This window comes from Colletotrichum orchidophilum, assembly GCF_001831195.1.
Source record: "Colletotrichum orchidophilum strain IMI 309357 chromosome Unknown Scaffold_141.1, whole genome shotgun sequence".
Taxonomy (NCBI): Eukaryota; Fungi; Ascomycota; class Sordariomycetes; order Glomerellales; family Glomerellaceae; genus Colletotrichum; species Colletotrichum orchidophilum.
Window position 1 is genome coordinate 56,935 of NW_019173097.1, and position 24,027 is coordinate 80,961.

General features: G+C 54.7%; 7 protein-coding genes across 7 annotated transcripts; 4 read left to right on the forward strand and 3 right to left on the reverse strand.

Annotated features, from left to right (window-relative positions):
- Window position 1: 1 nt before the first annotated feature.
- On the reverse strand, window positions 2–4,374 carry CORC01_12042 (XRN 5'-3' exonuclease; the record flags this gene model as incomplete). The annotated part of the gene is made up of 4 exons (XM_022623664.1): window positions 2–2,517; window positions 2,568–4,161; window positions 4,220–4,313; window positions 4,370–4,374. 4 exons carry the CDS (start codon window positions 4,372–4,374, stop codon window positions 2–4), a joined length of 4,209 nt encoding a protein of 1,402 aa, XP_022469826.1.
- Window positions 4,375–5,378: 1,004 nt separating this feature from the next.
- Window positions 5,379–6,972, forward strand: CORC01_12043 (WD domain-containing protein; the record flags this gene model as incomplete). Its single annotated transcript, XM_022623665.1, has 6 exons — window positions 5,379–5,412; window positions 5,466–5,519; window positions 5,576–5,627; window positions 5,679–6,194; window positions 6,250–6,735; window positions 6,798–6,972. The coding sequence occupies 6 exons, from the start codon at window positions 5,379–5,381 to the stop codon at window positions 6,970–6,972; spliced, it is 1,317 nt and encodes a 438-aa protein (XP_022469827.1).
- A 1,640-nt stretch (window positions 6,973–8,612) lies between these two features.
- Window positions 8,613–10,822, reverse strand: CORC01_12044 (uncharacterized protein; the record flags this gene model as incomplete). The annotated part of the gene is made up of 4 exons (XM_022623666.1): window positions 8,613–9,548; window positions 9,690–10,396; window positions 10,523–10,580; window positions 10,664–10,822. The coding sequence occupies 4 exons, from the start codon at window positions 10,820–10,822 to the stop codon at window positions 8,613–8,615; spliced, it is 1,860 nt and encodes a 619-aa protein (XP_022469828.1).
- A 5,670-nt stretch (window positions 10,823–16,492) lies between these two features.
- On the forward strand, window positions 16,493–16,920 carry CORC01_12045 (uncharacterized protein; the record flags this gene model as incomplete). The annotated part of the gene is made up of 3 exons (XM_022623667.1): window positions 16,493–16,538; window positions 16,606–16,647; window positions 16,718–16,920. 3 exons carry the CDS (start codon window positions 16,493–16,495, stop codon window positions 16,918–16,920), a joined length of 291 nt encoding a protein of 96 aa, XP_022469829.1.
- Window positions 16,921–18,302: 1,382 nt separating this feature from the next.
- On the forward strand, window positions 18,303–18,677 carry CORC01_12046 (uncharacterized protein; the record flags this gene model as incomplete). Its single annotated transcript, XM_022623668.1, has 1 exon — window positions 18,303–18,677. A coding segment is annotated over one exon (375 nt), but the record flags the coding sequence as incomplete, so codon positions are not given.
- A 141-nt stretch (window positions 18,678–18,818) lies between these two features.
- CORC01_12047 (uncharacterized protein) lies at window positions 18,819–20,387 on the forward strand (the record flags this gene model as incomplete). The annotated part of the gene is made up of 1 exon (XM_022623669.1): window positions 18,819–20,387. The coding sequence occupies one exon, from the start codon at window positions 18,819–18,821 to the stop codon at window positions 20,385–20,387; it is 1,569 nt and encodes a 522-aa protein (XP_022469831.1).
- A 940-nt stretch (window positions 20,388–21,327) lies between these two features.
- CORC01_12048 (uncharacterized protein) lies at window positions 21,328–23,714 on the reverse strand (the record flags this gene model as incomplete). Its single annotated transcript, XM_022623670.1, has 3 exons — window positions 21,328–21,553; window positions 21,613–23,460; window positions 23,518–23,714. The coding sequence occupies 3 exons, from the start codon at window positions 23,712–23,714 to the stop codon at window positions 21,328–21,330; spliced, it is 2,271 nt and encodes a 756-aa protein (XP_022469832.1).
- Between the last annotated feature and the right edge of the window lie 313 nt (window positions 23,715–24,027).

A 24,027-nucleotide genomic window follows, 5' to 3' on the forward strand; every position in this document is an offset into this window, starting at 1 on the left:
CTTAGGATTGAGCCGCATCAGCAGTCGCTCCATTCGTTGTCCCGTTCGCACCACGGCCGCGAGGGCCTCCTCTGCCGCGTCCACCGCGGGCACCGCGGCCACGACCTCTGCCACGAGCGTCGAGGTTGGCTGGAGGCGGCACGTTGCCGTACATTGGTTGCTGAGCCGGCTGCTCGTGAAGACCAGAGTAGCCGGGGTGTTGAATCGGTCCACCGCGGCCGCGGCCTCTGCCTCTGAAGCCTCCGCCACGCTGGCCTTGTCCGTTGGCTTCGTGGTTCTCCTCGGCACCATTTTGACCGTTTTGATGAGGTCTGTAGACAAGGGTACTGTGGAGCAAGTTCGGACCGCCTCCACGGCCGCGGCCGCGGCCAGGCTGACCCTGGCCGCCGTTGGCACTACCACGCCAAGCACCACGGTCGGGGGCAGGCGCATCCCTGTATTGAGGAACACCCGTTGCCACAGTGGTGAGCGACGCCGGGGCTGTGGCTGGCTTGCGCTGCAATCCAGCCTTCGAGCCAGAAACAACCTGCTTGAACGTGGTGTTCAGCACTGAAGAGGAGGCGACCGTCATACCCCGGAAAGGCGGGGCTCTTTCACCCAACGTCGTGCCACTCATGAAGGTCAAGTCCCAGACAACGTCCAAGAGGAGGTTGTTGGCAGTCCTGCTGAGGCCGACGACAGTACCTCGGCTGCCGAGAGGCACCTTGCCAGAAGAAGACAGGAAGCTGACTCGGTCGCCAAGGGCAAACTTCTGGCCGCTCAGGAAGAGCTCGGCATCGCTAGGCTTCATGATGGCTGAGCGAGGAACACCCTTCATATTCTTGACCTCGACCTCGTGCGACTGGGTGAAGGCCTGCGCACCGGCCTCAGCAAGCTTCATGACCACGACCGAGTCGAGCTGCTCGGCCTCCAAGGGTACTCTCTCAAAGTTGCGGGTCTGCGCCTCCTTGAGCCAGGCTCCAATTTCCTTCACTCGCTGAGAGCCCACTTTGGGGTCCTTCCAGAGATCGGTATCGCTCACGTCACTAGCCTGAGGATTCTGCTGGATGGCGGCGAAGAAATCCGGGAAAGCAGCAATGTATCTGGCCAATAGCTCGATAGCGGCGTTGCTGAACTCCCAGCCAGAGTCCGACTTTTGAGAGTAGCCGAGCACCTTCTGCTTCTTCGCATCAAACTTTAAGTTGAGACCGAGGTTGACGCGGAGGCCACCGACGGTGTTGACTTGATAGGAAGACAGGATCTTGCTGAGAATCAAGGGATGGAGGCCAAGCATCTTTGCGACCGCATATGAAGGGGTGTATCGATTCTGGCGCTTCATTTCTTGGATGATGGGTTTGGCAAATTCGGGTTCCTTGTTCTTCAGGACAAGGACGCGGATATTGGCCTTGTTGTTGGCGTGGCCAGTGACCTCGAGAGCTCGTCCATAGTTGTACTCGCCCAAGAAGAAAGCCTGGGTGCCGATGGGGTACTCCTCCTCGATAGGGACAGCAGCCTTCTCAATAAAACGCTGGTCCTCGTTGACGACTTCGTCAACAATGGTCTGAGAAGCATAGACGCTTCTCATGCTGGGGTTCAAGGCGTATTCCTTGATCAAGGCACCTTCCTCGGTCTTGATCAGTCCCTTAAGCATATGGACATGCACTAGCGACTCGACGTCACCAATGACGATGCCCAGACGTTTGGAGTGCCATTCCTCTATGTAGCGGGACTCTTTGGCGAAGAAGCTCATGTCTTTTGGTCCGAGGTGCTTCTGGGCGACTGCACCGTTTTGGTCGAGCTCATAGTCGAAAAGCTCATCGGTGACCTTGACAACCTTTGCCTCCTGTAAGAAAGGATATCCAACAAAGCATCGCTTGCCTAGTTTTCCTGCGGCGACCTGGGCTCTCGTCCTAATCTCGGACTCGGTCAGGGTAACGATCTGACTGGGGTTCTTGCTGTCCGCCTGAAATACGTTGACACCAAAGCCCTCAATCAGCGATGCCGTGTAAGGCAACGTATGCAGCGTCGGGAATCCTGCCAGTGCCTCAATGTTGATTTTGACACCATCGACAAGGCCATTACGGAAGTTGAGGCCCTCGGTGTTGGGGAGCTCGAAAATATTTTCCACACAGTGGCAAGGAGTAATGTCGGGGAAAACACCAACCAGAGATGAGGGGTAGGTGATGGAGACATCGGGGTTGTAGGTGAACTTGAGAGCGACGCCAAAGCCGTTTCTCTCCTTCTGGTCCTTGCTGAGAAGCTTGTTCTTGGGTTCCATCGCACTGAGCAAGCGCTTCTCGTCAATGAAGGGGATCTTCACAACAGCCTCCCACTCCATGCGCTTTCCATTCATATCGAGCTCAAAGTCTCTTGGGTAAAAGTCGTAAATGGGCGAGTTTGGGTTTGTCATGAGGTCCCAGTAAATGTCTGGGACAATAGACTTGCTTCGGTCGGGCAAGACTCCCATGAGCTGTTCGAACGGTCTGAATGGCTGGCCCAACTTGAAGTTGAGATCCGCTCCAAGGCCTTTCACAACATCTGTGATGATTTTTAGCACGTTATCATGTGTAGTGCAAAATCTCACCTACCTGAGGTCAGAGGGGAGTAGTGGTACTGGTAGTACCAAGGCCACGAGGCGATTCCCCGGTAGTAGTAGTACAAGACCCATTGAAGACCTTGCACGTAGTTCTCACAGAGCTTTGTCAGCTCGGATTCATACTTCTCAGGCTCCCATTCAGGAAACTTCTGCAAGTAGTACTTGGTCTTCCAACCCTGGTACTTTTGATCGTAAAGTTCCTTATAGTGTTTCTGAGCATCCTCAGCACTGACATCGACGACAGTGGCCTTGTCATAGTTGCGCATGACTCGGTAGAGTGCAAGAGTACCCTCCTCCTCTTCTTCATTGACATTCTCTGCGCCTTTGGGGAATGACAAAAGGAGATGGCGATGGCCTTCGTCATCCTCCTTAGTGCTCCACTCAATGTGGAGGGAGTCTGCAAGATCTTGAACAAACTTGCGATCGGCAGCGTTCAAGCCAGTTCCAAGATCCAAGGGTTCAGATGAGGGTTTATTGACATAGGGCCTGATTTGCTGCTTCCACAGGTCTCTCTGGGAAGAGCTCAGAACGAGTCCCTTGCCCTTTGGCTTGCGGCTATCGCCACCATTGGTTTCAGAGAGCTTCTTGGACTGATACCATTTCTCGTCGCTGACATCGTCCTCGAATTGGTTGGTTTCGTCCTTGGCAAGCTCATTCAAGAGGATTTGAAGACGGTCAAGCTTGATGACACCGCCCTCGTTGATGTAGCCTTGTCCCTGAGGGAGCACAGACTTGTAGATGCGGAACATGGCCGCAAGGGCACCTTCGTTAATGTGGAGGCGGGGCAGGTTAGGCAGGAAATCGTTTCCAACAAAGAAAGCCATGAGGATGAAGTCATCAATGACTCGTTCCAAATCGAAGGGGAAGCTCAGCCGACCAGGCTCCTTGAGCTCCTGGAACTCCAACTCCAGATATTCTCGAACTATGCAAAGATGCAGCAGGTAGAAGTTCTGGTGCTCCAGTTCCTTGCTCTTGGCCTTACTTGCTCGGCCAAAGGTGACCTCCTCTCGAAGAAGACAGAAGTGAGGGTCGTGACTGAGTAGACCCAGCATGATGAGATCGGCATCGAGACCGTACAAGCAGTGGCGGACGTTGGGGTCGTAGTCAGGCTGCGCCTTGGCGTTCCTGATGTACTCCATGATCTTGTGCTCGCCCTCACCTGGGGTCTCATGGCCAGACAGGACAATCTCGCAGCCCTGCCAGTCGGCGTCCTCGGAAACCTTCTTGTTGACGAAGTACTTGAGCTGCTGCGTCAGCTTGGCCATGAACTCGGTACCAGGCGTGATACAGTTACTGTCGAAAGGAGGCTCCTTGGGCATCTCGACACCCTCAGCGATTGCCTTGTCACGGGCTTTTTCGTTATCGAGGGCGGTTCGAAAACGTCTAGCGCGCTGTTGATTCATCTTGGCTCTCGGTGCAACACCGTCAATGGCCATGAAGAAGAGCTGCTTCGGCTTGATCTTTCCAAACAAATGCTCAATGTAATTGAAGATGCGTATAAACATCTCCTCCTCAGTAAGACGGAATGTCGTATCCTCGCCCGAATCCTTGTGTGTACAATTATGGATAATACCATTCATATCCAGCTGCCCCAGATAATTAGTTATTGTGCTCGGAGAGGGGGCAAATTAGTGGAAGGCGAACATAGAGACAGTCGAACTCGGGAATGCGGTTCTCGGCAATGAGCTGAGAGATGGCTGGATAGCGCTCCGAGAGCCATCTGAAGAATTTGGGAACACTGCGGGCGACGGCGTTAGCAAAGTGCGAAAAGATCGCAGTTGAAGCTCGACGGACCCCATGATTTGGTGATGGTGGCGCGCTTGGGCAAAGCGCAGCTAACGATGAAGTTGATGAAGTTCTGTGGCAAAGTAGTGATTCAACAGACGAATGGAAGTCTGTCTGAATCCGTCTCGATGCGGCGCAAAATTTCAGTTGAGGGGGTTGTTTGTCTTCCTCTCTAAACACGAAGGAGGTCCTGACACAGGAGGTCCAGGTGAGCCTGTCGCAAGCTGGTTACGACGTGGAAAAAGAAAAGAATAAATGAACAAGTGAAAGAATATTCAACAGTCGGCTATTCAAATAGCCAGACTTGTCTGCGATTCTACCAGGTGTACAGGGAACTCGGTCTGTCGAGCTGTGTGAGGAAGGGAGGGTTGAGAGGTCGTGAGCGTGGAATCTTGGGTTGCGCAGGTGAAGCTGGACAGATGGACCTGACGCTAGATGCTGGCTGATATGGGCGCAATCGATATTGGATGATGTAGGGCAGGAACTTCCGCCTCCAGCTTTCGGGCGATGGCGGGGCTAGGTGGGAGAATCCAGTAGCGCTAGTGGCTACAGAGGCTCATGCGTGGTTCTGGCCCTCACGGTATGACTCTACTCGTTCCACAAGGCGCTGGAACTTTGGTGCCTGTCCTGGCCTAGACTGCGCCACAGTTTCTGCCCCGCCGAGGCCTGGGAGCTGAGGCTGGTGCGTTGGCTCCAAAATGTGGGGGGAGTACCTAAGGTATGCTCGATTCTGCCCCATCCCCGTTTCGCCCTGGCGTGGCAGACGCCTCCCAGCCTTCCTGGCCCTTGCCTGCTCGGGCCAAGGTACCTCTGCCGCCAAATTTCAATCTACGCGCTGCTGCGCGTCTTCTTCTAGAATCTCCACCTCGCGTCAACCTCCACCCGACCGTCGTTTGCGCCAGCAAGAAGAACTTTCCGATCATTGCGGTGCGAAGCTGAGCACATCTAACAAGTCCACCGACCAGCGTTTTGCGAAATTTAATCAAAGAGAATTGAATCGGTTTAGTAACTCTACACGATGGCGCCCGCTCAGGTTGTCGACGATGTGGACGGTAAGCTTCGCAGACGAGCTCCAACTCCCATCACAAACTGACCAATCTGCTAGTCGACATGATCCAAGAAGAGGATGAGGACCAGGAGCAGCGTCTTATCAACGAAGGTAGATTATTACGGGACACTAGGCTTCCATACGTACTTTGACTGAAATGATACTAGAGTACAAGACATGGAAGAAGAACAGCCCCTTTCTCTACGACATGATTCTTAGGTATAAAAAGCTTCCAAGTCTCAAATTTGGATGTTACTAAAAACACGATAGCACGGCTCTCGAATGGCCTACACTGACCACTCAATGGTTTCCCGACGTCAAGGAGCCCGAAGACAAGAATTACCGAATTCACAGACTGCTCCTCGGCACACACACATCCGAAGGCCTCCCAAACCACGTACAAATTGCCGAAGTCAAGATCCCCAAGTCTGTTGCCCCGAACCCCGAAGACTACAATGAGGAGACTGGGGAGGTTGGAGGTCATGGCAAGTCGTCAAATGGGCAGTCGACCGCTGTCGAGTTCAACATTGTGCAAAAGATTGACCACCCCGGTGAGATCAACAAGGCACGCTACCAGCCTCAGAACCCTGACATCATTGCAACGCTGTGCGTCGACGGCAAGGTCCTCGTCTTCGACCGCACAAAGCACAGCTTGCAGCCCACTGGCAAGGTCAACGCTCAGATCGAACTCATTGGTCATAAGCAGGAAGGATTCGGTCTGGCCTGGAACCCCCACGAGGAGGGCTGCCTTGCGTCTGGTAGTGAGGATACTACCGTCTGCCTTTGGTTCGTCTCGTTGTACCACCCCTGCCAATCATGAATCTAACCAAGTTGGCAACAGGGACCTCAAGAACTTGCAAAGCGGCAGCAACATTCTGAAGCCCACCCGCAAGTACACACACCACACTCAGATTGTGAACGATGTTCAATACCACCCCATCGCCAAGAGCTTTGTTGGAACTGTCTCGGACGACCTCACCATGCAAATCATCGATGTGCGACAACCCGATACCACTCGCGCTGCAGTGATTGCCAAGCGCGGTCACTTGGATGCAATCAACGCCCTGGCGTTCAACCCCACATCTGAAGTGCTCGTCGCTACGGCATCAGCCGACAAGACCCTGGGTATCTGGGATCTTCGAAACGTCAAGGAAAAGGTCCACACGCTGGAGGGACACAACGATGCAGTAACCTCTCTCTCATGGCACCCCCAGGAGGCTGGTATTCTCGGCAGTGGCTCCTACGATAGAAGAGTCATCTTCTGGGACCTCTCCCGCGTCGGGGAGGAGCAGATGCCCGACGACCAGGAGGACGGACCCCCGGAACTGTAAGTCTCACTCTTATTCAAGGAAGTTGGAGCAGCTCTCAGTCGCTTACACGCTCGCACAGTCTTTTCATGCATGGTGGACACACCAACCACCTGGCAGATTTCAGCTGGAACCCCAACGAACCCTGGCTCGTTTGCAGCGCTGCCGAGGACAATCTGCTTCAGATTTGGAAGGTGGCCGACTCCATTGTCGGCAGGGACGACGGCGACTTGCCGCTCGACGAGATTGACCGATAGGCAAGGTGGAGTCTCAAGAATACTTACAAGTAGCGTTATTAACTGGCTCACCAATACTAGAGTTGGTTAGGGTGGACGGGGGACTAAAACGGCGGCGATTGACTCGGAGGATGGCACTTTTCCCATTTCGTTTTGTCTTTTTGGCGTCTACGGTCATGTGTGGAGATAACTTCGGATTCCCATTATGCTATCCTTTCAACGTTTAACTGAATTGTCCTAATTTTATGTACGTGACACATGCTCTCCTGGATTTTACGGGAAGATCCCGAATACACTGTCAGTTCCGGAGCCATGTCCATTTGGCAGAGTGGCTGGCCCTTTTTGTAAAAAATTTTATAATCATTTTACGACCTAGCTCGTCATTGAGAGGCAATGTCATTGGGGCTAGCCAGGTGTGGCAAGGCCTCATACGCCTGGAGGCTCACCAAGATGCTCTTTACCGTCAGGATCCCGTCCAATGCTCGAAATAGCTGACACTTTGTCCACAAGGCTACTCGCTCAGTTTGAAAAAGCAAAGGCACGTCAATTAGGAGCAGTTACAGCAAGGGCAGGTTGGGCCGGGTAACTTCCGGAACACCATGCTAACCCACCTTCTCTACTTTTCTTACTAAAACATATCGAGGCAACACAAGCAAATGGACGTATTCAAAAAGGCAACCAACGTCCGTACTTTTCCCCATTCGTCCACTACCTCTGGAGACAGAAAAAAACAAGAGAGTCACTATGAGAATGATATGCTTGGGAAGGCAAAGATGGACAGCACGAAATCGCAATTTTTTTTTTCGAAAAAAGTTGATGAGCAAGATTATCAAAGCCAAAGCCAGCCAGCCTGCCCTGGACCCTGTTCACTCCCCGACTCCCACAACGCTGCCGCCCATTCCGCCGTGTAGAAAACCATGTGTGTTTGTGTCGAGAGAAGAGAGGTGGGAGGGGGTGTACATGCCAAGCCAATCTGGAAATGGTGGGAGATGAATAAGGGAAGTTTTTGTGATGTTGAGGAGGATAAGGGACAAGAAAGGCCAGATGGAATGAGAAAACGGAGAAATGTCGAGAGAGGGAAGAAGAAAAGACCAGACACAATAACGGTGATGATGATGATGATGACTTGAGAGTGGGAAAAAGAAACTAGAAATATTGAGAAAATGAACACGTCTCTCACACAATGAAGGCCAGGTATACCCGTTACACTCCCTTCGCTATGCACTCCCCTTTGGACCGCCCAAAATCCGACTGTACCGCAACCGCAACGTCCAACCAAAGGCAAGGTCGGCCGTAATCAACAATCCTTAACTAGCCAGCCCTTTTATACTGACGCTTGTCAAGGAGAAAGCAATTCCAACAGTGGTGTCCGTCCGTTCCGGTAGTGTAACACTCTTTTTGTCTTTCCAGCCTTGCAAACTTTTTTACCCGCATCCCTTGGTATACCGACAGCCAACCTCCTTCCAAGTGATCTTCCAAAACCTAGACACCCCCTTCCGTTGAAAGCAAGCGTAAGTCCTGAAGGTATTTGCCAATGGTCAATGCTCTATGTTCGTCTTGTTTCCGAAGCTCGTTCCACAGAAATAAGTAGGCCCTCAAAAACGATCCAAGGTAGCCAATGTAGCTCGCCTAGATTCCCATATTTGTAGCCAGGGTTTTATTTAAGCGGGAGACTTGCTCGGCGGCGCAGCTCCTCCGTTCTGGCGGGCATCGCCGCCGCTGACGGACAGACCGCCAATGCCGCTGGAAAGGAACGCAAAGGGATCGTTTTCGTTTTGCGAGTAAAAGTTGTTTGAAGGGCCGGCGGACGCGGGGCCGTTGGAGGCCGACTGGAAGGCAGCCTCAGCAGCGCGGCTGTCAAAGGGGCCGGCGGAGTGGGATCCAGGGGCCGGTCCGAAACCGTGGGTGTTGAGGGAGGAGGGGTAAGGAGCAGCTCCGCCACCAATGCCCGAGGGAAGAGCGTAGGTGCTGGGCGGGCCACCGAAGTGCTGGCCACCGTAGCCGCCGCCCTGGGAGGCGAAGCCACCGCCGGCCGAGGCGAAGGGGCCAGGTCCGGGGGTACCGCTCATGGAGCCCTGGCTCATGCTGTAGTTGGAGGGAGGGTCCATGGGGGAAGGGTAGCCACCAGAGTCAGCGACGACGGCGGCACCAGCACGGCTGGCGCCGCATCGCAGACAGCATACGTTCTTAGCAAAGTTGTGGTAACCGCAGACCTCATTGCCACACTTCCAATCTCCAGCGCGGAATGGCACGACACCGCTGCCACCCATGCGACCGCCACCATGGCCCATGTGTCCGTGGTGGTGCTGGGGGGGAGGCATCATGGCTGGTGGTCCGTATCCGTAGCCGTAACCCATGTCACCGGTAGGCCCGGCGCTCACAGCCGGGAATGAGCAGCGGAAACAGGCAGTTCGCCGCTGGAAGTTCGAGAAGCCGCACGAAGGGCAAGTCCAGTCGCCAGGGCGAGGGCGGTTCTTGCTGGGCGGGAAGGGGGTGAGGATCTCAGCGGCGCGGTCCAACACGCGGCTAGAGGACGGAGACACTTCGATCGCCTTCTCATTAAGGGCACGACCATTCATGCACAGACTCTCAGCAGCCTAGAAAGGATGTCAGTCGGGTACTCTAGAAAGTGCGTCTCGCAAATTTTGGGGCGGATGGTAAATGCAACCGCCACGTATTCTTTGTGGCAAACACAACGGGCTGGGAAAGAGGCGCGTAGATGTAAATAGTCGACTCACCTCCTCGTGGGAAGAGAACACGGCGAAACCACTGCCCGTGGGCTTGTGCTGCTCAGGGGTACGGAGGGTCCAGAACGCAATGGGGCGACCGCCAAACTGAGTGAACCAGCTCTCGAGCTCGGATTGAGTCGTATCATGGGGCAGGCCAGACATGTGGAGGACCTTGCTGCGCTCCGACAAGAAAGCTCGAACATCGGCGCGGGCATCCATAGGTCTCGTCAAGACGTCGGGGTGCTCATGGGACGGCTGCGACTTGCGAATCAGGCCTCGCAAAACACGGGCGAGAGTGACGGCCTCCTCCATGGCGCGGCGAGGGGACGCAGGAGCCAGCGCCTGGAGGTGGAAAGGCAGGTTGTGCTTGATTGGAGCACTGGACTGGACCGGCTCCACCTCCAAGGCGGCACAGATATTGGACAGCATTGAAGGCCCAAAAGGCAACGACTCGGGGTGGTGCTGCTGCCATCGCTGATATTCGGTTCGCAAATCGAAAGTGCGGGAGTGCTGCAGGTACGGGGGGAGGACAACAGCCTTGTCGCGGGCCTCTCGTGGCAGCTGGACACGGAGGTCCCAAGCATCGAGCGTAACGAAGACAAAATCGAGGTTTTGCGAGGTCAAGTGTTCGTTGGCAAACGTATCGAATCGGTTGATGGCATCGCGGAAGGTTCCAGCGTTACGCACATGTTCCCACGTTAGGGTCGTCAAGCTCGCTAGAGGAAAAGAAAGAGGCCGAGGTCAGCTAGGAATTTTTCACCGGGTCATTGCGGCGTCTAAACCGGGCGTCATATGGCGTGACGGGAAGGTGATGAGGTCTCAAGCCTGGTGCGACTACTTACTGCACAGGGGTGTGATCGGAGTGTTGATGGGTTTGACAAGAACGCTCTCGCGGGTGATCTAGAGACAAGCTCGGTCAGCGCTGGCTTGGGAAGCGAGGAGGGATAGGCCCAGACGATGGGGTATGGAGGACGACAACTTACCTCCTCCAGAGACTTGGCGTCGAGAAGAATCCAGCCGAGCTCAATAACCTCGGCGGAGTCCTTGGTGACGTAGACTCCGTGCTCATCGCAGGTGGTTGCGACGTGGATCACGACATAGCGATCGATATTGAGCTGGTTACCAGCTTGGGAACCAGACATTTTGGCAGGATGGCGACAACGTGGCCGATGACGAATGGCTGCAGGGTAAGGATAATGGCTATGGCGATGGTTGGGAGGGAGCAAGCGTATGCTTCAAACGGCAGCTCTTGCACAGCAGACGAGAAGCTGTGGCAGTGGTTGACTCGAACAAACGACGGATGCTCGGGGAGGGGACGGGAGTGGTTCCCAGTCAAGCTTCAGGAGTGCCGAGCAAGGTAAAGTGCACAGCAAAAAAGACCGAAGCGGAAGTTGCGGCAACAAGCAGGCAAGGGAAGAAAAGGAGACGAGGAGGAAATTGACCGGTCCTCGAGTCGAAATGCCTTTTGTCCTCGCAGGTCGGGGAAGGACAGGAGGAGGTGGGAGGTTTCGGTAGGGGCAAGGAGGAAGGAACCGAAAAGAGGGAAAGGTGATGGGAAGGTAGGAGGGAAGTCGACCGCAGACGCAGGAGAAGAAAATTGGTGTTGGCGTGGGACTTGGGAAAATACTCCGTCAGGTCGGGTACCTGGCCTGCCTAGTGCGTGCAGTGGGAGGGAAAGTACCTCCTCCACTGTCTCTTTGCTCCTGGAGAACGACTCTCAAAAAAAAGAGGATGCAAAAAGCCCGATGTTTACGAAGGTACGTGGACTACCCGTGCATCCACAGGTATATAGATAGTGAGGCAGGTACCGCTGACCTTGCCTTTTGCCTGGCATGGCCTCCCACACTTCTATCAGATTGGCCTACCTTTTTACCAACCTAGTACATGGAAACACGAACGAGTGACAAGAGACGGACGACCGGCAGGAACCAAACAAGCTGCTGTTCAACAATCGAGGGCGTGTTTGGTCAGCGCAATTGGTCCATGAGCACCAGCACCACCAGCACCACCACCGTACGGCAACGGGGGGGAGGGAGCTTGGTTCGGTCAGGTACATGGCATCCACAAGTCGCCGGGCTTGCAATTTTGATACGACTTGTGGAGGCACCCCTGGTAACACGGTAAGGCGACGTGGAGGTAAGGTACCTTGAGCTTATGGTAGCAATGCGAGGTAAGGTCTTTGGCACCAGCAGTCATTCATCATGAATTGGTCATGAAGATGAAAGGAAGTATCAAATCGCACGCTGCCATTGGGATTGCTCATGAATTCACAGGTAAAGTAAACCCAGCTTACCATGAGTTTAGTCCGGTAGGCAGCCTGAGATCTCTCGCATTTGACTTCACATCCATCACCAAGATGCGTCTCTACCTCCGTGCCTCCAGCAATGACTAGCCGGAGTTGAGCAAAGGACAGTCAAGTTGGAGAAGAAGCTAGTCAGGAAACCGTGAGGTTGCCATATGAGGTCGGCAGCCTTGGTGTTCCTCCTAAGGTGTGTCTGAATCTACACTATAGAAACAGCATCCGCCATCATTGACTTGCACTGGATGAGAAACCTCCCCTCCCAGAGTACAGCTGCACATGACAATTCGTGGGCTAGATCCAATTCCCCGCGATGTCTCGTCTCATGGACCTGCCTTGCGTGCTTGCCTCTGCTGTCCACAAGCTAATTAATGGTCTCGGCCCAGGACCCCACGAGCTTCGTCTCCTGTATAACGGGCCGCGCTGCCCCAAATCCCCTAACTCAATGGAAGGCCTCCTTGCAAGGCCAGCAGATCCGAGGTGCCGAAGAATTGGATGTCTGCTGCACTGCAGTGCTGGCTGGCTGGCTGGGGCCCGAGGTCCCTTCCCTTCCCTTCCATGTCGCACTGGGAGCGGCGTCAGTGCTGTGCCGGAGACTGCGGCCGTGCTCGTTGCATCTGTCCTTCCCGTCCTGCCTGGGCTGCCATGTGCGCGCAATGAACCACGGAGGAGGGAACCCAAGCAGAGAGCAAGCACAGGAAGAGCCACATTAACGTGCCAAGAAGCTCTTGCCGACTACCTTACCTTAGGCGCTTAACCCTGAACCCACCGGGCGAAAATGGGGTTGCAAAGGAAGTTCCATCCGTGCTAAAGAACGGAATGTGCATCCAAAAATCCACCCGTCATACCGCTCGCCTCACATTTGCTAGACTTGTCGGGACATAAATCAAACAACGCGCTGACTTCACTTGCCTGGGGACATGGGCCTCCAGCACCTCGGAGACGGCCTCGACTCTGCTTACCCGTCCCGTCTTCTCTTTTCCACAACAACTGCAACTCTCACCACCTCTGAACTCAGTTATGAATCATACAATGGTCAAGCGTTCATTGGCGCACGATGAGGACTTGTACACGTTGGTAGGCCAGCAATGTTTACAACCTGCTGCCCGCCTAGAGAAACCACCACCTCTTATGCACGGCAGGGGCCTTTTCCACGTTCCCTCGGGAGGGAACCCTTGGACATAGCCACGCCCTCTTGCATACCGGCTGCTTGCCGCCGTCGCCGGATGCTTGGATCTTCCCTATCAGCAGGGCCCTTCTCCTCCCCTTTACTTCTTCTGTGTCCAGCACGAACCCGTCACTCACGTCCCTCGCCCTCGCCGGGGACCAAGGTAGTTGGTAATTATGGAGTACTGCAACTACAAGCGGCACACAGCGTCCCAGCTGTGTGTCGACCTCGATCATTTCCCGGGGTGGCCCGTCTGCGGCTTTGTCACACACTTGGATACTCCGCAACGAAGGAATTCCTGTTTTGGGTTCTGAGCATGTCAACACATGCTAATTGATCGGCCAACTTGCAAAGCAGAATCACTCTGAGCTATCCATAATTGCACAAGCACAGTCTCCAAAACGGCACAATTTTACAGGGGACGGGAGTGAATAGCTTAGACAGCGTGTTGGCTCGCCTCATTCGCCTCGATGCTCCAGATTCTCCAAGACAACGGGGTACTTCGGCACCGTGCCCTAGGTACTTGTTGTGCTGTATAGGTACTTCAGTCTCCGGATGCCTCCCCACCCTCGTCACCTTCCTGACCTCGAAGCTGCACTCATACCCCGAGCAGCCCACCATGGCAATTCGCCAACTGGCCGTTGGACATAGTACCTATGAAAAGAGACTGGCCAGCTATTGACAGGCGTTGGACAGAGTTGCCTCATTCCGCATCTACCTTTACCCCAAGCTGCACGGCAAGCCGCGAAGCGTCTGTCCAAGACAAGTCTTGGGAATTTGGCCGTTTGAGTTCGTGTCAGAGCATCTACTTGTCTTTGGCTGCCTCAGTCTGCCTCCAAGTACAGACAATTTTGGCAGTCTGCACCAAGATTGCCGCCACTGGTCGGCATCTCCCTGTCTCCCACGTGGACAGACTGAGCTAGGTTTTCGCGACCAGCTTGGTCAACAACGGCTCTGGGACGTTCCAGAGGGCATCAGAGTCCATGGGGATATCACGTTTCGAAGCAAATGTCCCCACGGAACCAGCCAGCACACAAAATCCGCCCTTTCGCGAATCCAACGGCTCTGCGGCTTTGTTGCTAGCCCCCGTTGTAGCAGGACTCAGGAGAGCGAACGTTAAAAGAGCCCCACATAGCCATACCTCACTTGCCGGCACACGCGAGGCGTCATCTTGCGCCCAAGGTATCAGCCCACAATGATGTATCGCCTAGGCCTACCCTGTCGCTGCCTCTGGTTCCCCAACGTCTTTGCAGGTAGCGATGACAGTACAGCTCGGTACCGATCGTGAGGAGAGCATCGAAGCACCTCTCCGCAGGGGGATACACTGTAGGCAATCATGGACCCCAAGTTTCCGGCTCTAGAGTGGGCCTGCAGTGGCTGGCTGGTCAGGTACCTCTGGACACACGAATGAGCAGTCCAGCGAGGGTTGCCGCATGCCTCTGATTTCGACGGCTCAGACCCTTTTCTCCAATACACTTCACAAGGCTCAAGCTTCGAGAAGGTTGGAACAAGTGTCTTAGTTTGCACCATTTCCGGCGGCCCCCATCTGCCACGGATGGGCCTTTGGAGCTAGCACCAGGCCTTGCCGCCTTGCCTCTTGGAGGAATAGAACATTTCCAACTTTCACCGCACTTCGTCAGCATCTCCATACCAGCAGTATCGCAAAATCTCATGAGCCGACCATACAAATCAGTCAAGTCGATCTCGGAGTCATCATGTTCACTCTTCTTTCACCTTCCGGTGCATGGAAGCAATCTTCCAGGCCCGGCCAAGCAGTGATGTCTTGATCGGCGATCGTTGATCGGGGTTCCATTGCGGCTGTATTTTCGGCAATGCCCTCTTGTAGCCTGTAGCCTTAATCAGAGCCAGGCCGAAGCATTTTCGGCTTGGAAATGGGCTGTTGTCGACGTGCCTCAGCCGAGATGAATCACATTTGTCAGAACGTTATTTCGAATTTCCGATGGGGAGTCAAAATATGCGAGATTCATCTCATTTAGGTAGGGCAGACATTTGCCGTTTGCATACTTCGTGTGTTTATGTCATCTGGAGGCAAGTGAGCAACTACGCGTCCTTGGTTTCAAAAGCTCGCTGCGGAGCGACACCGCGATGCTGGTCCCTGTTCGGTACGCAACAATTCATACTAACCACCAGTGGACTTCTCGTTGTATCCCGTCAACTCCAAACCTCAGCGGTCGATAGCCTTTAACAGGCCATTGCAAAGACTGATCTTGTTGTCGAGGTTCCAGCCTGGGCACATGGAGGCTTTTGTGAGAAGCTTGGACCATGGCTAGAGATCAGCTGGAGTTTTTGAATGCGAAACTTTCCTGCTCGACATAATAACATCGGTCGCCATTGAAACACACCGGTGTCTATCTGGTACGGCCATCCTAGACTTTGTCATCGTAACGAAACAACGAGCCGAAGGACCCTTTGATGCCAGGCGTTCTAACGATGGCTCAGCTCCCACTTCACCGAGTTGGATGGTTTGTTGATCTTCCAGTGATATGGGTGACACGCGTCAACAGCAGCCCCAAATTTGAAAGCCCCCTTGGCAATTGTCCTCTGTCGTAGAGCATCATCACTACTTACACATGTAAGTGCTCCGGGGGATGCTGCTCTGTGTTTTGCATGATTGGTCCCACACGGGGAATTAGAGAGCTGCATGTCTCAGGCACGCACCATGTGTGGTCGGCAGCAAGCCGGATGCCTTCCTGGTTCAGGGCACACCGCGTCTCATCGGACTTTCCGATGATCGCCGCGATTCTCAGTTCGAAGGGTGCGATTCTCCCTCTGGATGGCTTGAGAACTGAAGAAAGATGCTGCTTCACCAAGTGCCCGACAAGTTTGCCAAACATGGCAGGCAAACTTTGAGCATCAAATGAAGCAAGATACGTACATCGGACCAGGAACCGAAAGGCCTGGCGCGGCCGGGAGTGAAACGGCACGTGCCGTTTACGTCATCTACTGGCCATCCATTCCACGTCACGATGGGATTCGCCTATTGGCATTGGCTGCTAAGGTTACGTAGGTCGAGGTGGAGGGAGGCGTCAGGGCGTACGCGCAACCTGTTCACCTCTCGCAAAGCAAGACAAGGCAGGCGAGAGCACGGCAACTTTTGGCCGTTTGCCGCAACGCCTTGCCAGGAACGCCAGGTTGTGTCTGGGCGGGCTGGTGCATTTAAGGTTCTCTTCGCCTCGGCTGAGGTTGACGTCGTTTCCCTTTGCCAAACACACAACGACCACACACTTGATACCCTTGAGAGCATTCAACTGAATCAGAACATTCATCCATCAAGCATCATCCTCGAAGATTGTAGCTTCCAACAAACAATATCAGACAAACAAAATGGGTGCCATCTCCGCAGTCTTTCTCATCCTCATCACCATTCTGGGTACGTCACGGCAATACAACGTTGGCTGAAAGAATATGCTAGGGGCAAATGCTAACTTGGACTACAGTGCCGCCTATCGGTGTCTACGCAGTCGCTGGCTGTGGCATGGGTGAGTTGTCCAGTGTCCATGCCTTGCTAGGAGACGATGGCTAGTTGGAATGGCGCTGACCAGACGGCAGATCTCCTCGTCAACATCTGTCTGACGATCCTGGGTTACATTCCCGGTCACATCCACGCATTTTACCTCGAATACGTATACTATGATCGCAAGGAGCAGGCGAGGGAAGGTCGCATCATCACTGGCCGCGCGCCAGGTGTTTACAGCGACAACGTGCAGAGCGGCGGCCACGGTTACGGCACGATTGCCCAGCCGACTCATTGAGTAGTTGCAAGACTAGAAAGTCGCCTAGTGAGGCTATCGGTGGCAGTAGCTCCGGTAGAATTGCAGTGTGGCACACGCACGGCAACATAGTAGGACTACATGAGGCCGATGTCCACACAGGCGACAGCATCCTTGGGGCGGCTGCTCAGCTAGCGACAGCGAGGAGACGATGTCTATTTGACGGCGCGCAGAATGTATGATGATGAACAAGAGTAATACCACTATCAGAAACTTGACCAACGGCGTGCGCGTGCCTGGCCCGCGTGCAGATGATGGTACCGGATCTTGAATGCCAACGCATCCTGCCTGGTCCTCGTCCCTAGCCTCTGCCACCGGGTGGTTGTAAACATGTTTTTCGTGTCATGAAAATGCGTAACCCGAATTTCTTGCGGGATTCTATTGAGCGAGCAGCATGCATCTCGCTTGGCCCTATCCTCAAATCAATGCGGCCGAATCGGCAGGGCTGGGCAGACGGTGCCATGTGTGCGGAAATTATTGATTAAGCCTGGGCGACGGCCGCTATCGGATCCACAACTTGGTTATCGTGGCGGGACTCTACAATGTCAGTACCCGTATGCAAACCCAAGCCATCTGGCGCTAGGTCTAAGGTAAGGCAGGGAGATGTTGGCAATGGTCTGGCCGTCCCTTAGGCGGAGGGTTGAGATATTCTTACAGATTCATTCTTGGTATCCGCCCGCGACTCCAAAAAGAAGAAGAAAAAATTGTTCGACATCTCCAGTTTGGAAAGACGCAGTCTGATTCAACGAAAAGAGACGCCGTCTGGATTGGACACTGGATGCCAATGGGGGCAACAACTGGCGCTGGCAGTAGTGGTGGTGACTGGTCATTTTTGACTATGGCCCGGGCGCGGAGTTGGCCAGTTGCTGCGCTGAGGTGGTGAGGGGGGACGGAAGAGCGAACGGCGGGGGGGCCGTGCCACCGTCTCACCGTCTTGCCGTTTGGCACGGTAAGGCCCGCCGTCATTGGACGATACTCAATGGCAGCGACAGGGGATCGGTGTCGGGCCACCCTTTGAACAGCAGCCACGACACTCGTGCAGCACGCACCTGCTTCGTTCGCTGGTGCCGCGTTGCTCTAGCCTGCAATAGCCTCTCGAGTCTGTCTCTAGCGGCCTACCAAAAGTCTGCCTTTGGCTGCCAGTGTCTACCTCTTTTGCACCTATGGTTGTGGTCTAACCTGCAAGTACCCTCTCTCTTCTGCCTCATGCCTCCCGCCTCCCCCGCCCCAACCCAACGCTACAGCCGGATGCAACTTCACCCTAAACATTGCCAGAATACTCTTCTTCTTCTTCTTCTTCTTCCCCTTTCTAATTTCCCCTTCCATCGATCTGTCTCATTACCCCTCCACCTTGCTCCTCTTCTCGAGAGGATTCTGGATCCTGCAATCGCTGCGGGGAATCCAGTTTGCAACCTTGTCTACGCATCTCGAGGCGATCCGGATTGCTTGTTCATAGAACTCCTCCACGGCGCAGTCACGCTACTCGGACGTACACTCCTCAGTCGCCCGTATCTATCTGTCTCAACTTAACCCATCTCCACCCCCGAGACCGCCCATCGCGAATGTGGAAGGACACAGATCCAGAACGGACGATTTGCACATCTGCTAAAAAACCTACCTGCATATTCTCCCCTCGCCCGCGAACCACATCCCGGTCAGCGACGGCACTCGACATATCTCTCTCTCCCGCACGCGACATCCGACACCAGCTAACCATGCCTCCGCATCCGCTGATCTGACCTTTTTTTCCCCCAACCCCATCCTACCGCACGACATAGTAACGCCAACCTGCCCTTCAAAACTGCTATCCTGGCGGCTCATGCTGCCATCCCATTGTACATACATATAGGCTGTCGCGCAATCCGCAACCTACAGCAAAGATGGGTTCAGGGAAGATCCCTCCTCAGGACCAATCTGGTTCATCTCAATCCCGCCATCGCCCCTCAGGTACTCGTCTTGGAGGTGGCCCTGTGGCAGCTCAATTCCCTTCTTCGCTCGCGTCCAAGAGGGCGTCGCGAGACTCTTTACCATTTTCATTCCCCCCGCTCTTCCAGCCCAACACGTCCTCGACATCTCTTGTTCCTTCGACAGCTGAGGGCAAGCCGATTCCTCTCGATGATAGCACCGCTGCACATCGTACTTCTGCCCTGCGCGAGCTCAACAGCAATTACCCTTCCCGCCATCGCTACGCCAAGTCCACTGGTGCCCAGAGCAGTACATACTCTCAGCCCGTCATTGTTAGGACATACTCGGGATCTCACAGTCGACCCACCAGTACCAGTCGCAGCAACGGTATAAGCGGAGGCGGTCTCGGCCCCCGGACTGCCTCGTCCGTAGTGAGCGGCTCCGCAGCTTCTGTACGGCGCATCATAGCTCTTCGAACCTCATTCGGCGGGAGCAAGTCTGCTCAGAATGGAGGTCTGAGCATGGCCAGAGGAATGGCGAAACAGCGTCTGGAAGGCCAGGATGCCCTGGCCAAGCTCCCACCTGTGGAGGCTTATAGCTTCAAGAGCATGATGGCCAACATTGAGGCAGATGAGGGTGACAATAATATCAACGCCGACCTCGATCGAATTGCCGAAATATGTGCCAGATCGCGATACTCACTGAGTAACCAGTACGAGGTTCACGTTGCACCTCACGGATCCGGCACATCTTTCAAAAGTCATGCATCGTCTTCCAGACGCCAACGCCAGAGTGCTGGTCCGACACTGGAAGCCGTTGTATCGGATGAGGAGCGCAGACACAAGAAGCGGCGGAGTACTGGCAGGAGGAGAAGTATAGCAATGGGGACATTGGAGACCATTATGTCTTCCAGTCGATCTTCTGAGGAGGACAAGTCAAAGAAGAAGTCGGCTGCAGAGATCACCGCCGAGGTGCGAGGCAGAGCCGCACGGAAGTCTTCGGGGAGCACTACGCCGACGTCGTCGGTGAGCGAGGGCGAGGGGCAATCGAGCAAGGAGCAAAAGGATCAGCAGCCTCCACTAGTGAGGAGCAAGTCGTCGTCGTTCGCCACGGCCATGTTGGAAAGCACACGACAGGCGATGGCCGTCAACAAACCTGCCTCACCTAGAAGCTCAGCGACGGCTTTAGTCAGCGAGCTGGCTTTGCCAAAGACTTCGACGAGCCATCTCGAAGTTCGGACGGATGTCGATGAGACCGTGGCGCATCGCCATTGCCACAAATCATCGGACGAAAGTACTCGAGCTGGTATGTCTGAGCCCCAGCACCACGAGACCTCGACCCAGCCCGATCAGACGAAGTCACCGACGGGACTCTTGGCTGGTTTAACTGGGTGGGTGCCGTGGAGATTGCCGCCTGTCGTAGGACTCGGCTCGGCGTCTGCACAGGGCGGCGTGTCGAGAAGCCATGCTGAGGGGAGCTTGCGTGAACTGCTCAAGACATCGGAGATCAAAAACAAGGGAAAGGGCGTCGAGGGTCAATCCTGAGCCAGTAGGATACTGGCTGGCCCCCGATGCTAATACGCGTGATGTCTGGCATGGACAAAAGGTGTGGTATGACGAGGCACCCCTGGGCTTGATCGCCTCCATATCAAAAAGGACGGTGCCGAAGAAAAAAGAGACGTGGATTTGATACCCCATATAAAAGCGGAAGGCTATACACAAAAACACAGATAGGAGACGACGCCCCGACAGAATAGGGGTTGCGGCTTATTAAGACTGTAAGCAGTACAGCTACGACGAATGATTTGACGACTTCAATGATACACACAAGAATGAGAGGGCATGGCATGGGAACAGGCTGGGTCAGGAGGGAACTATGGCTGTGTTTTATTTTACTTTCAGATTGAGAATTGAGACATATAGGCGTGCAACCCTTTCTTGAGAAGTGTTTGCGTTGTTCGTGTGAGCGTGTGACCTTCGTAGGGCGATGTTTGGGACGCGCCTGGACATCACGGTCACTGAGACACGACAGCGAGGGATTATGGGCATGTCAAGGACATCATCGTCGTCGTCTCCCGGTATATTCTTCTCACACCGCGTTGACCTATACCACAATTCTCAGACACGTACATTGCGACACCCGGCCAAGTTATCTTGCGGTGACCATCGGATCCTACGGCCCCTCTCGATACTGATGAAGCAATCGCAACTGTCGTTTCACCTTTCGATGGCTCTTCCCATCACCGATTCATCCCTAAGAATGATCCTCTGTTTATAAGAAGCCAAGCTCGGGTAAGAACGATGCCCTAGCCCCCGTTCAACCCATGCGTGAAAACCCCCTCATTGAAAATTCCCCAACGCCATGCCAACGCAAACAATGCAAGTGTGTGTAAGAAACAAGAGGTGTGAATGGTGTTGATTCGCCGTGTTGAGGAAACTGGAACCTGATAGTCGCGGTGCCTTATTCTCAACGCCGCCGGGTCTTCTAAGCCCTGGGACGCTCGACAGGGGCCACCGGCTTCGTCTCCACGTGGACCCTCTTAGCGTCGCCACGGTCGTCGTGAGCCTCGGGTTCCCTCTTACGGTCCCGGGACTTGTTGTTATCCTTGGCCGATGCTGCTGCCCGCCGCGCTTCCTTTTCTTTGCGCTCATTCTCGCGTCGGAGTGCCTTTGATTCAAACTCGTGCCAGTCGCCGTCCAAGTCAGCAAGCCTACGAAATTCAATTAGTACTACAGTCATAGAGGAGGGATTCGAATAGGGGAAACTCACTCCACAGCCTGTTGCGGAGGCGGGTCCTCGGTGGTAAAGTACGCGTCTGCGAGCACTTCGGCGGCCGACGGCCTCTTGGCGGGGTCGTAAGAAAACATCGCGGCCAAGAGTCGGTAAGCAGATGCCGGCAGCCTGTCCTGGTATTTGTGGGGGAAAGTGTTTGCCCGTCGGTATCCAGGACGTAGCAGTTCGAACCACGGCATGTCAATCAGCCCCGGCCACTCCGCCTTGTTCGGGGTTCCCATCACGGCATAGATCTTGTCCAGCTGGTTGATCTCGCTTCCGTCACCGGGGAAGATGGCATGGCGGGTGAAGATCTCCACCATGACACAAGCGGCACTCCAGACATCGCAAGCGGGGCCGTACTGTGTCTCGCCAAGCAATAGCTCTGGCGAGCGATACCAAATCGTAATGACTCGGTTGGTGTAGTCTAGCTGGTGTCTTTTGGCGTAGAAGCGTGCCAGACCGAAATCTGCGAGCTTGAGGACGCCGTCGCTGCTGACGAGGATGTTGGCAGCCTTGATGTCTCGGTGTAGAACACCTCTCTTGTGCAGATAGTCGAGTCCATCGAAAAGTTGCATGGTCATGTGCTTCTTCCGAGCCGCATCAAGCGTGAAGGACGGATGGTTCAAAATACCCGTCAGGTCGTGTGAGAGGTACTCGAAGACCATGAAGCAGTCGTTCCTTTCCACCATAACTTCCTGGAGCTGAACAATGTTCGGATGTCGCAGCGACTGGAGCAGCTTGATTTCTCGGACTGCTGTGACGGGGAACCCGTCTCTCTCACCCTCCATGCGGATACGCTTGAGGGCGACGAGTCCTTTCGTGTAGACGTGTAAGGCTTTGAAGACTTTGCCGTACGTGCCTGAGCCAACGACGGACTCGTTGCCAGGCTTGCGGAAATAGACAGATTCAGAATTGATGAGGTCGTCCCCAAGTTTCGGCCCTGGCTTCAACCGCTTCATCGTCTTCTTGATCTTTCGAGTTCTTGGAGCGGCGGCCTGTCGGGGCCCCGGAGGAGGTTGCCTGGGCTCCTGGCGAGCCCTCGCCGACGCTGGTTCGGTCGGGGCACTCCGAAGAATGTCCTTGTCGATCTGCTTGTCCTTCTCCCGGGCTCGATCGCGTTCTCGATCATGGTCGCGTTCGCGATCACGTTCGCGGTCTCTGTCTCTGTCTCTGCCTCGGTCTCGGTCTCGGTCACGCTCCCGTTCCCGATCCCGTTCCCGATCCCGCTCCTTGGAGTCATTTTGATGTGAAATATCCCGCTTTGCCGGAGCTGCGTTGAACTTTTTAGAAATCTCAGGCTTGGGCGCCGTCGGAATGGGCTTTGCAGATGCCTTAAACGCAAAGCTAAACTTCGACGACGATGACGACGCCGACTGAGCAGCCGGCCCGGATGGGGGAGCCTTTTCGGTTCGTTGTGAATTACTCTCGGGAGCCTTGTCAGACGGTGTGGTGTCTTCGACCTGCAGGTCTTTAGACGGACGAAACGGGTTCTCGACATCATCTGCATTATCGCCAACATCTGACTTGCTGCTCTGAGCAGGTGTTGTAGATTGCTGGGACTTGATGTCATCGGCCCGAGAACCGGCGCCTGAGGTGTTGGATGTCCACTGCGCAGTACTAGTACTCTTGAAGCTATTGCCTCTGTAGCCGCCGCGGCCCGGCCCGAAAGGAGTTCGAGATCCCGGACGGAAATTGCCTCGAAAATTGGGATGAGCATAATTCGTTTGCATAGGTCCTGTCGGGGCGGACGGCGGTGGCGAGTAAGATGGGTTTGGCGTATAGGTACCCGACGGTCCGGTCGGGGGTCCATAGTTGGACTGAGAATACTGAGGGGGGTATTGACTAAAAGATGGTGAGCAGAAGTGTTATGGTGATTTGACAAAATAGGGTTCGACATACTGTGTTGGAGAGAACTGAGAACCCCAGCTTCCCCTGCCAGCCCCGTACGGCGACTGGTTTGGGGATCCGTTGTATGAGTTGGGGGTTGGTTGCGGGGATTGAGAAAATTGTCGTGGGTCACTGTACTGCTGGCTGTGAGAGAACGCCGGCGGCCCCTGAGAGGCAAACCCTCCACGGTGATTGCCTCTGCCACTCATGCTAACCTCTACGCTGTTGGCTCCAGAGGACGGTTGAGACTTGGAAGCAACTCGGGATTCGTCGCCCTGTTGCACTCGTCTGCCTGACCCCCTACTAAGGGATCGAGTGGAAGCGCGGGACTGGGACGGCCCCTGGCGCTGCCTATCTCTGGAACTGCGTCGCGGTGATGCTGGGCGACGGTCACTTCTCGCGGATGTAGAGGGAGGTCTGACTGGTGACCTTTGACGATGCGGAAGCGGAGACCGTTCCCTTCTACGAGTGTGGGACTGCTCACGTCGGCGCGACGTGGAATGATCACGTCGATCTCTTCGT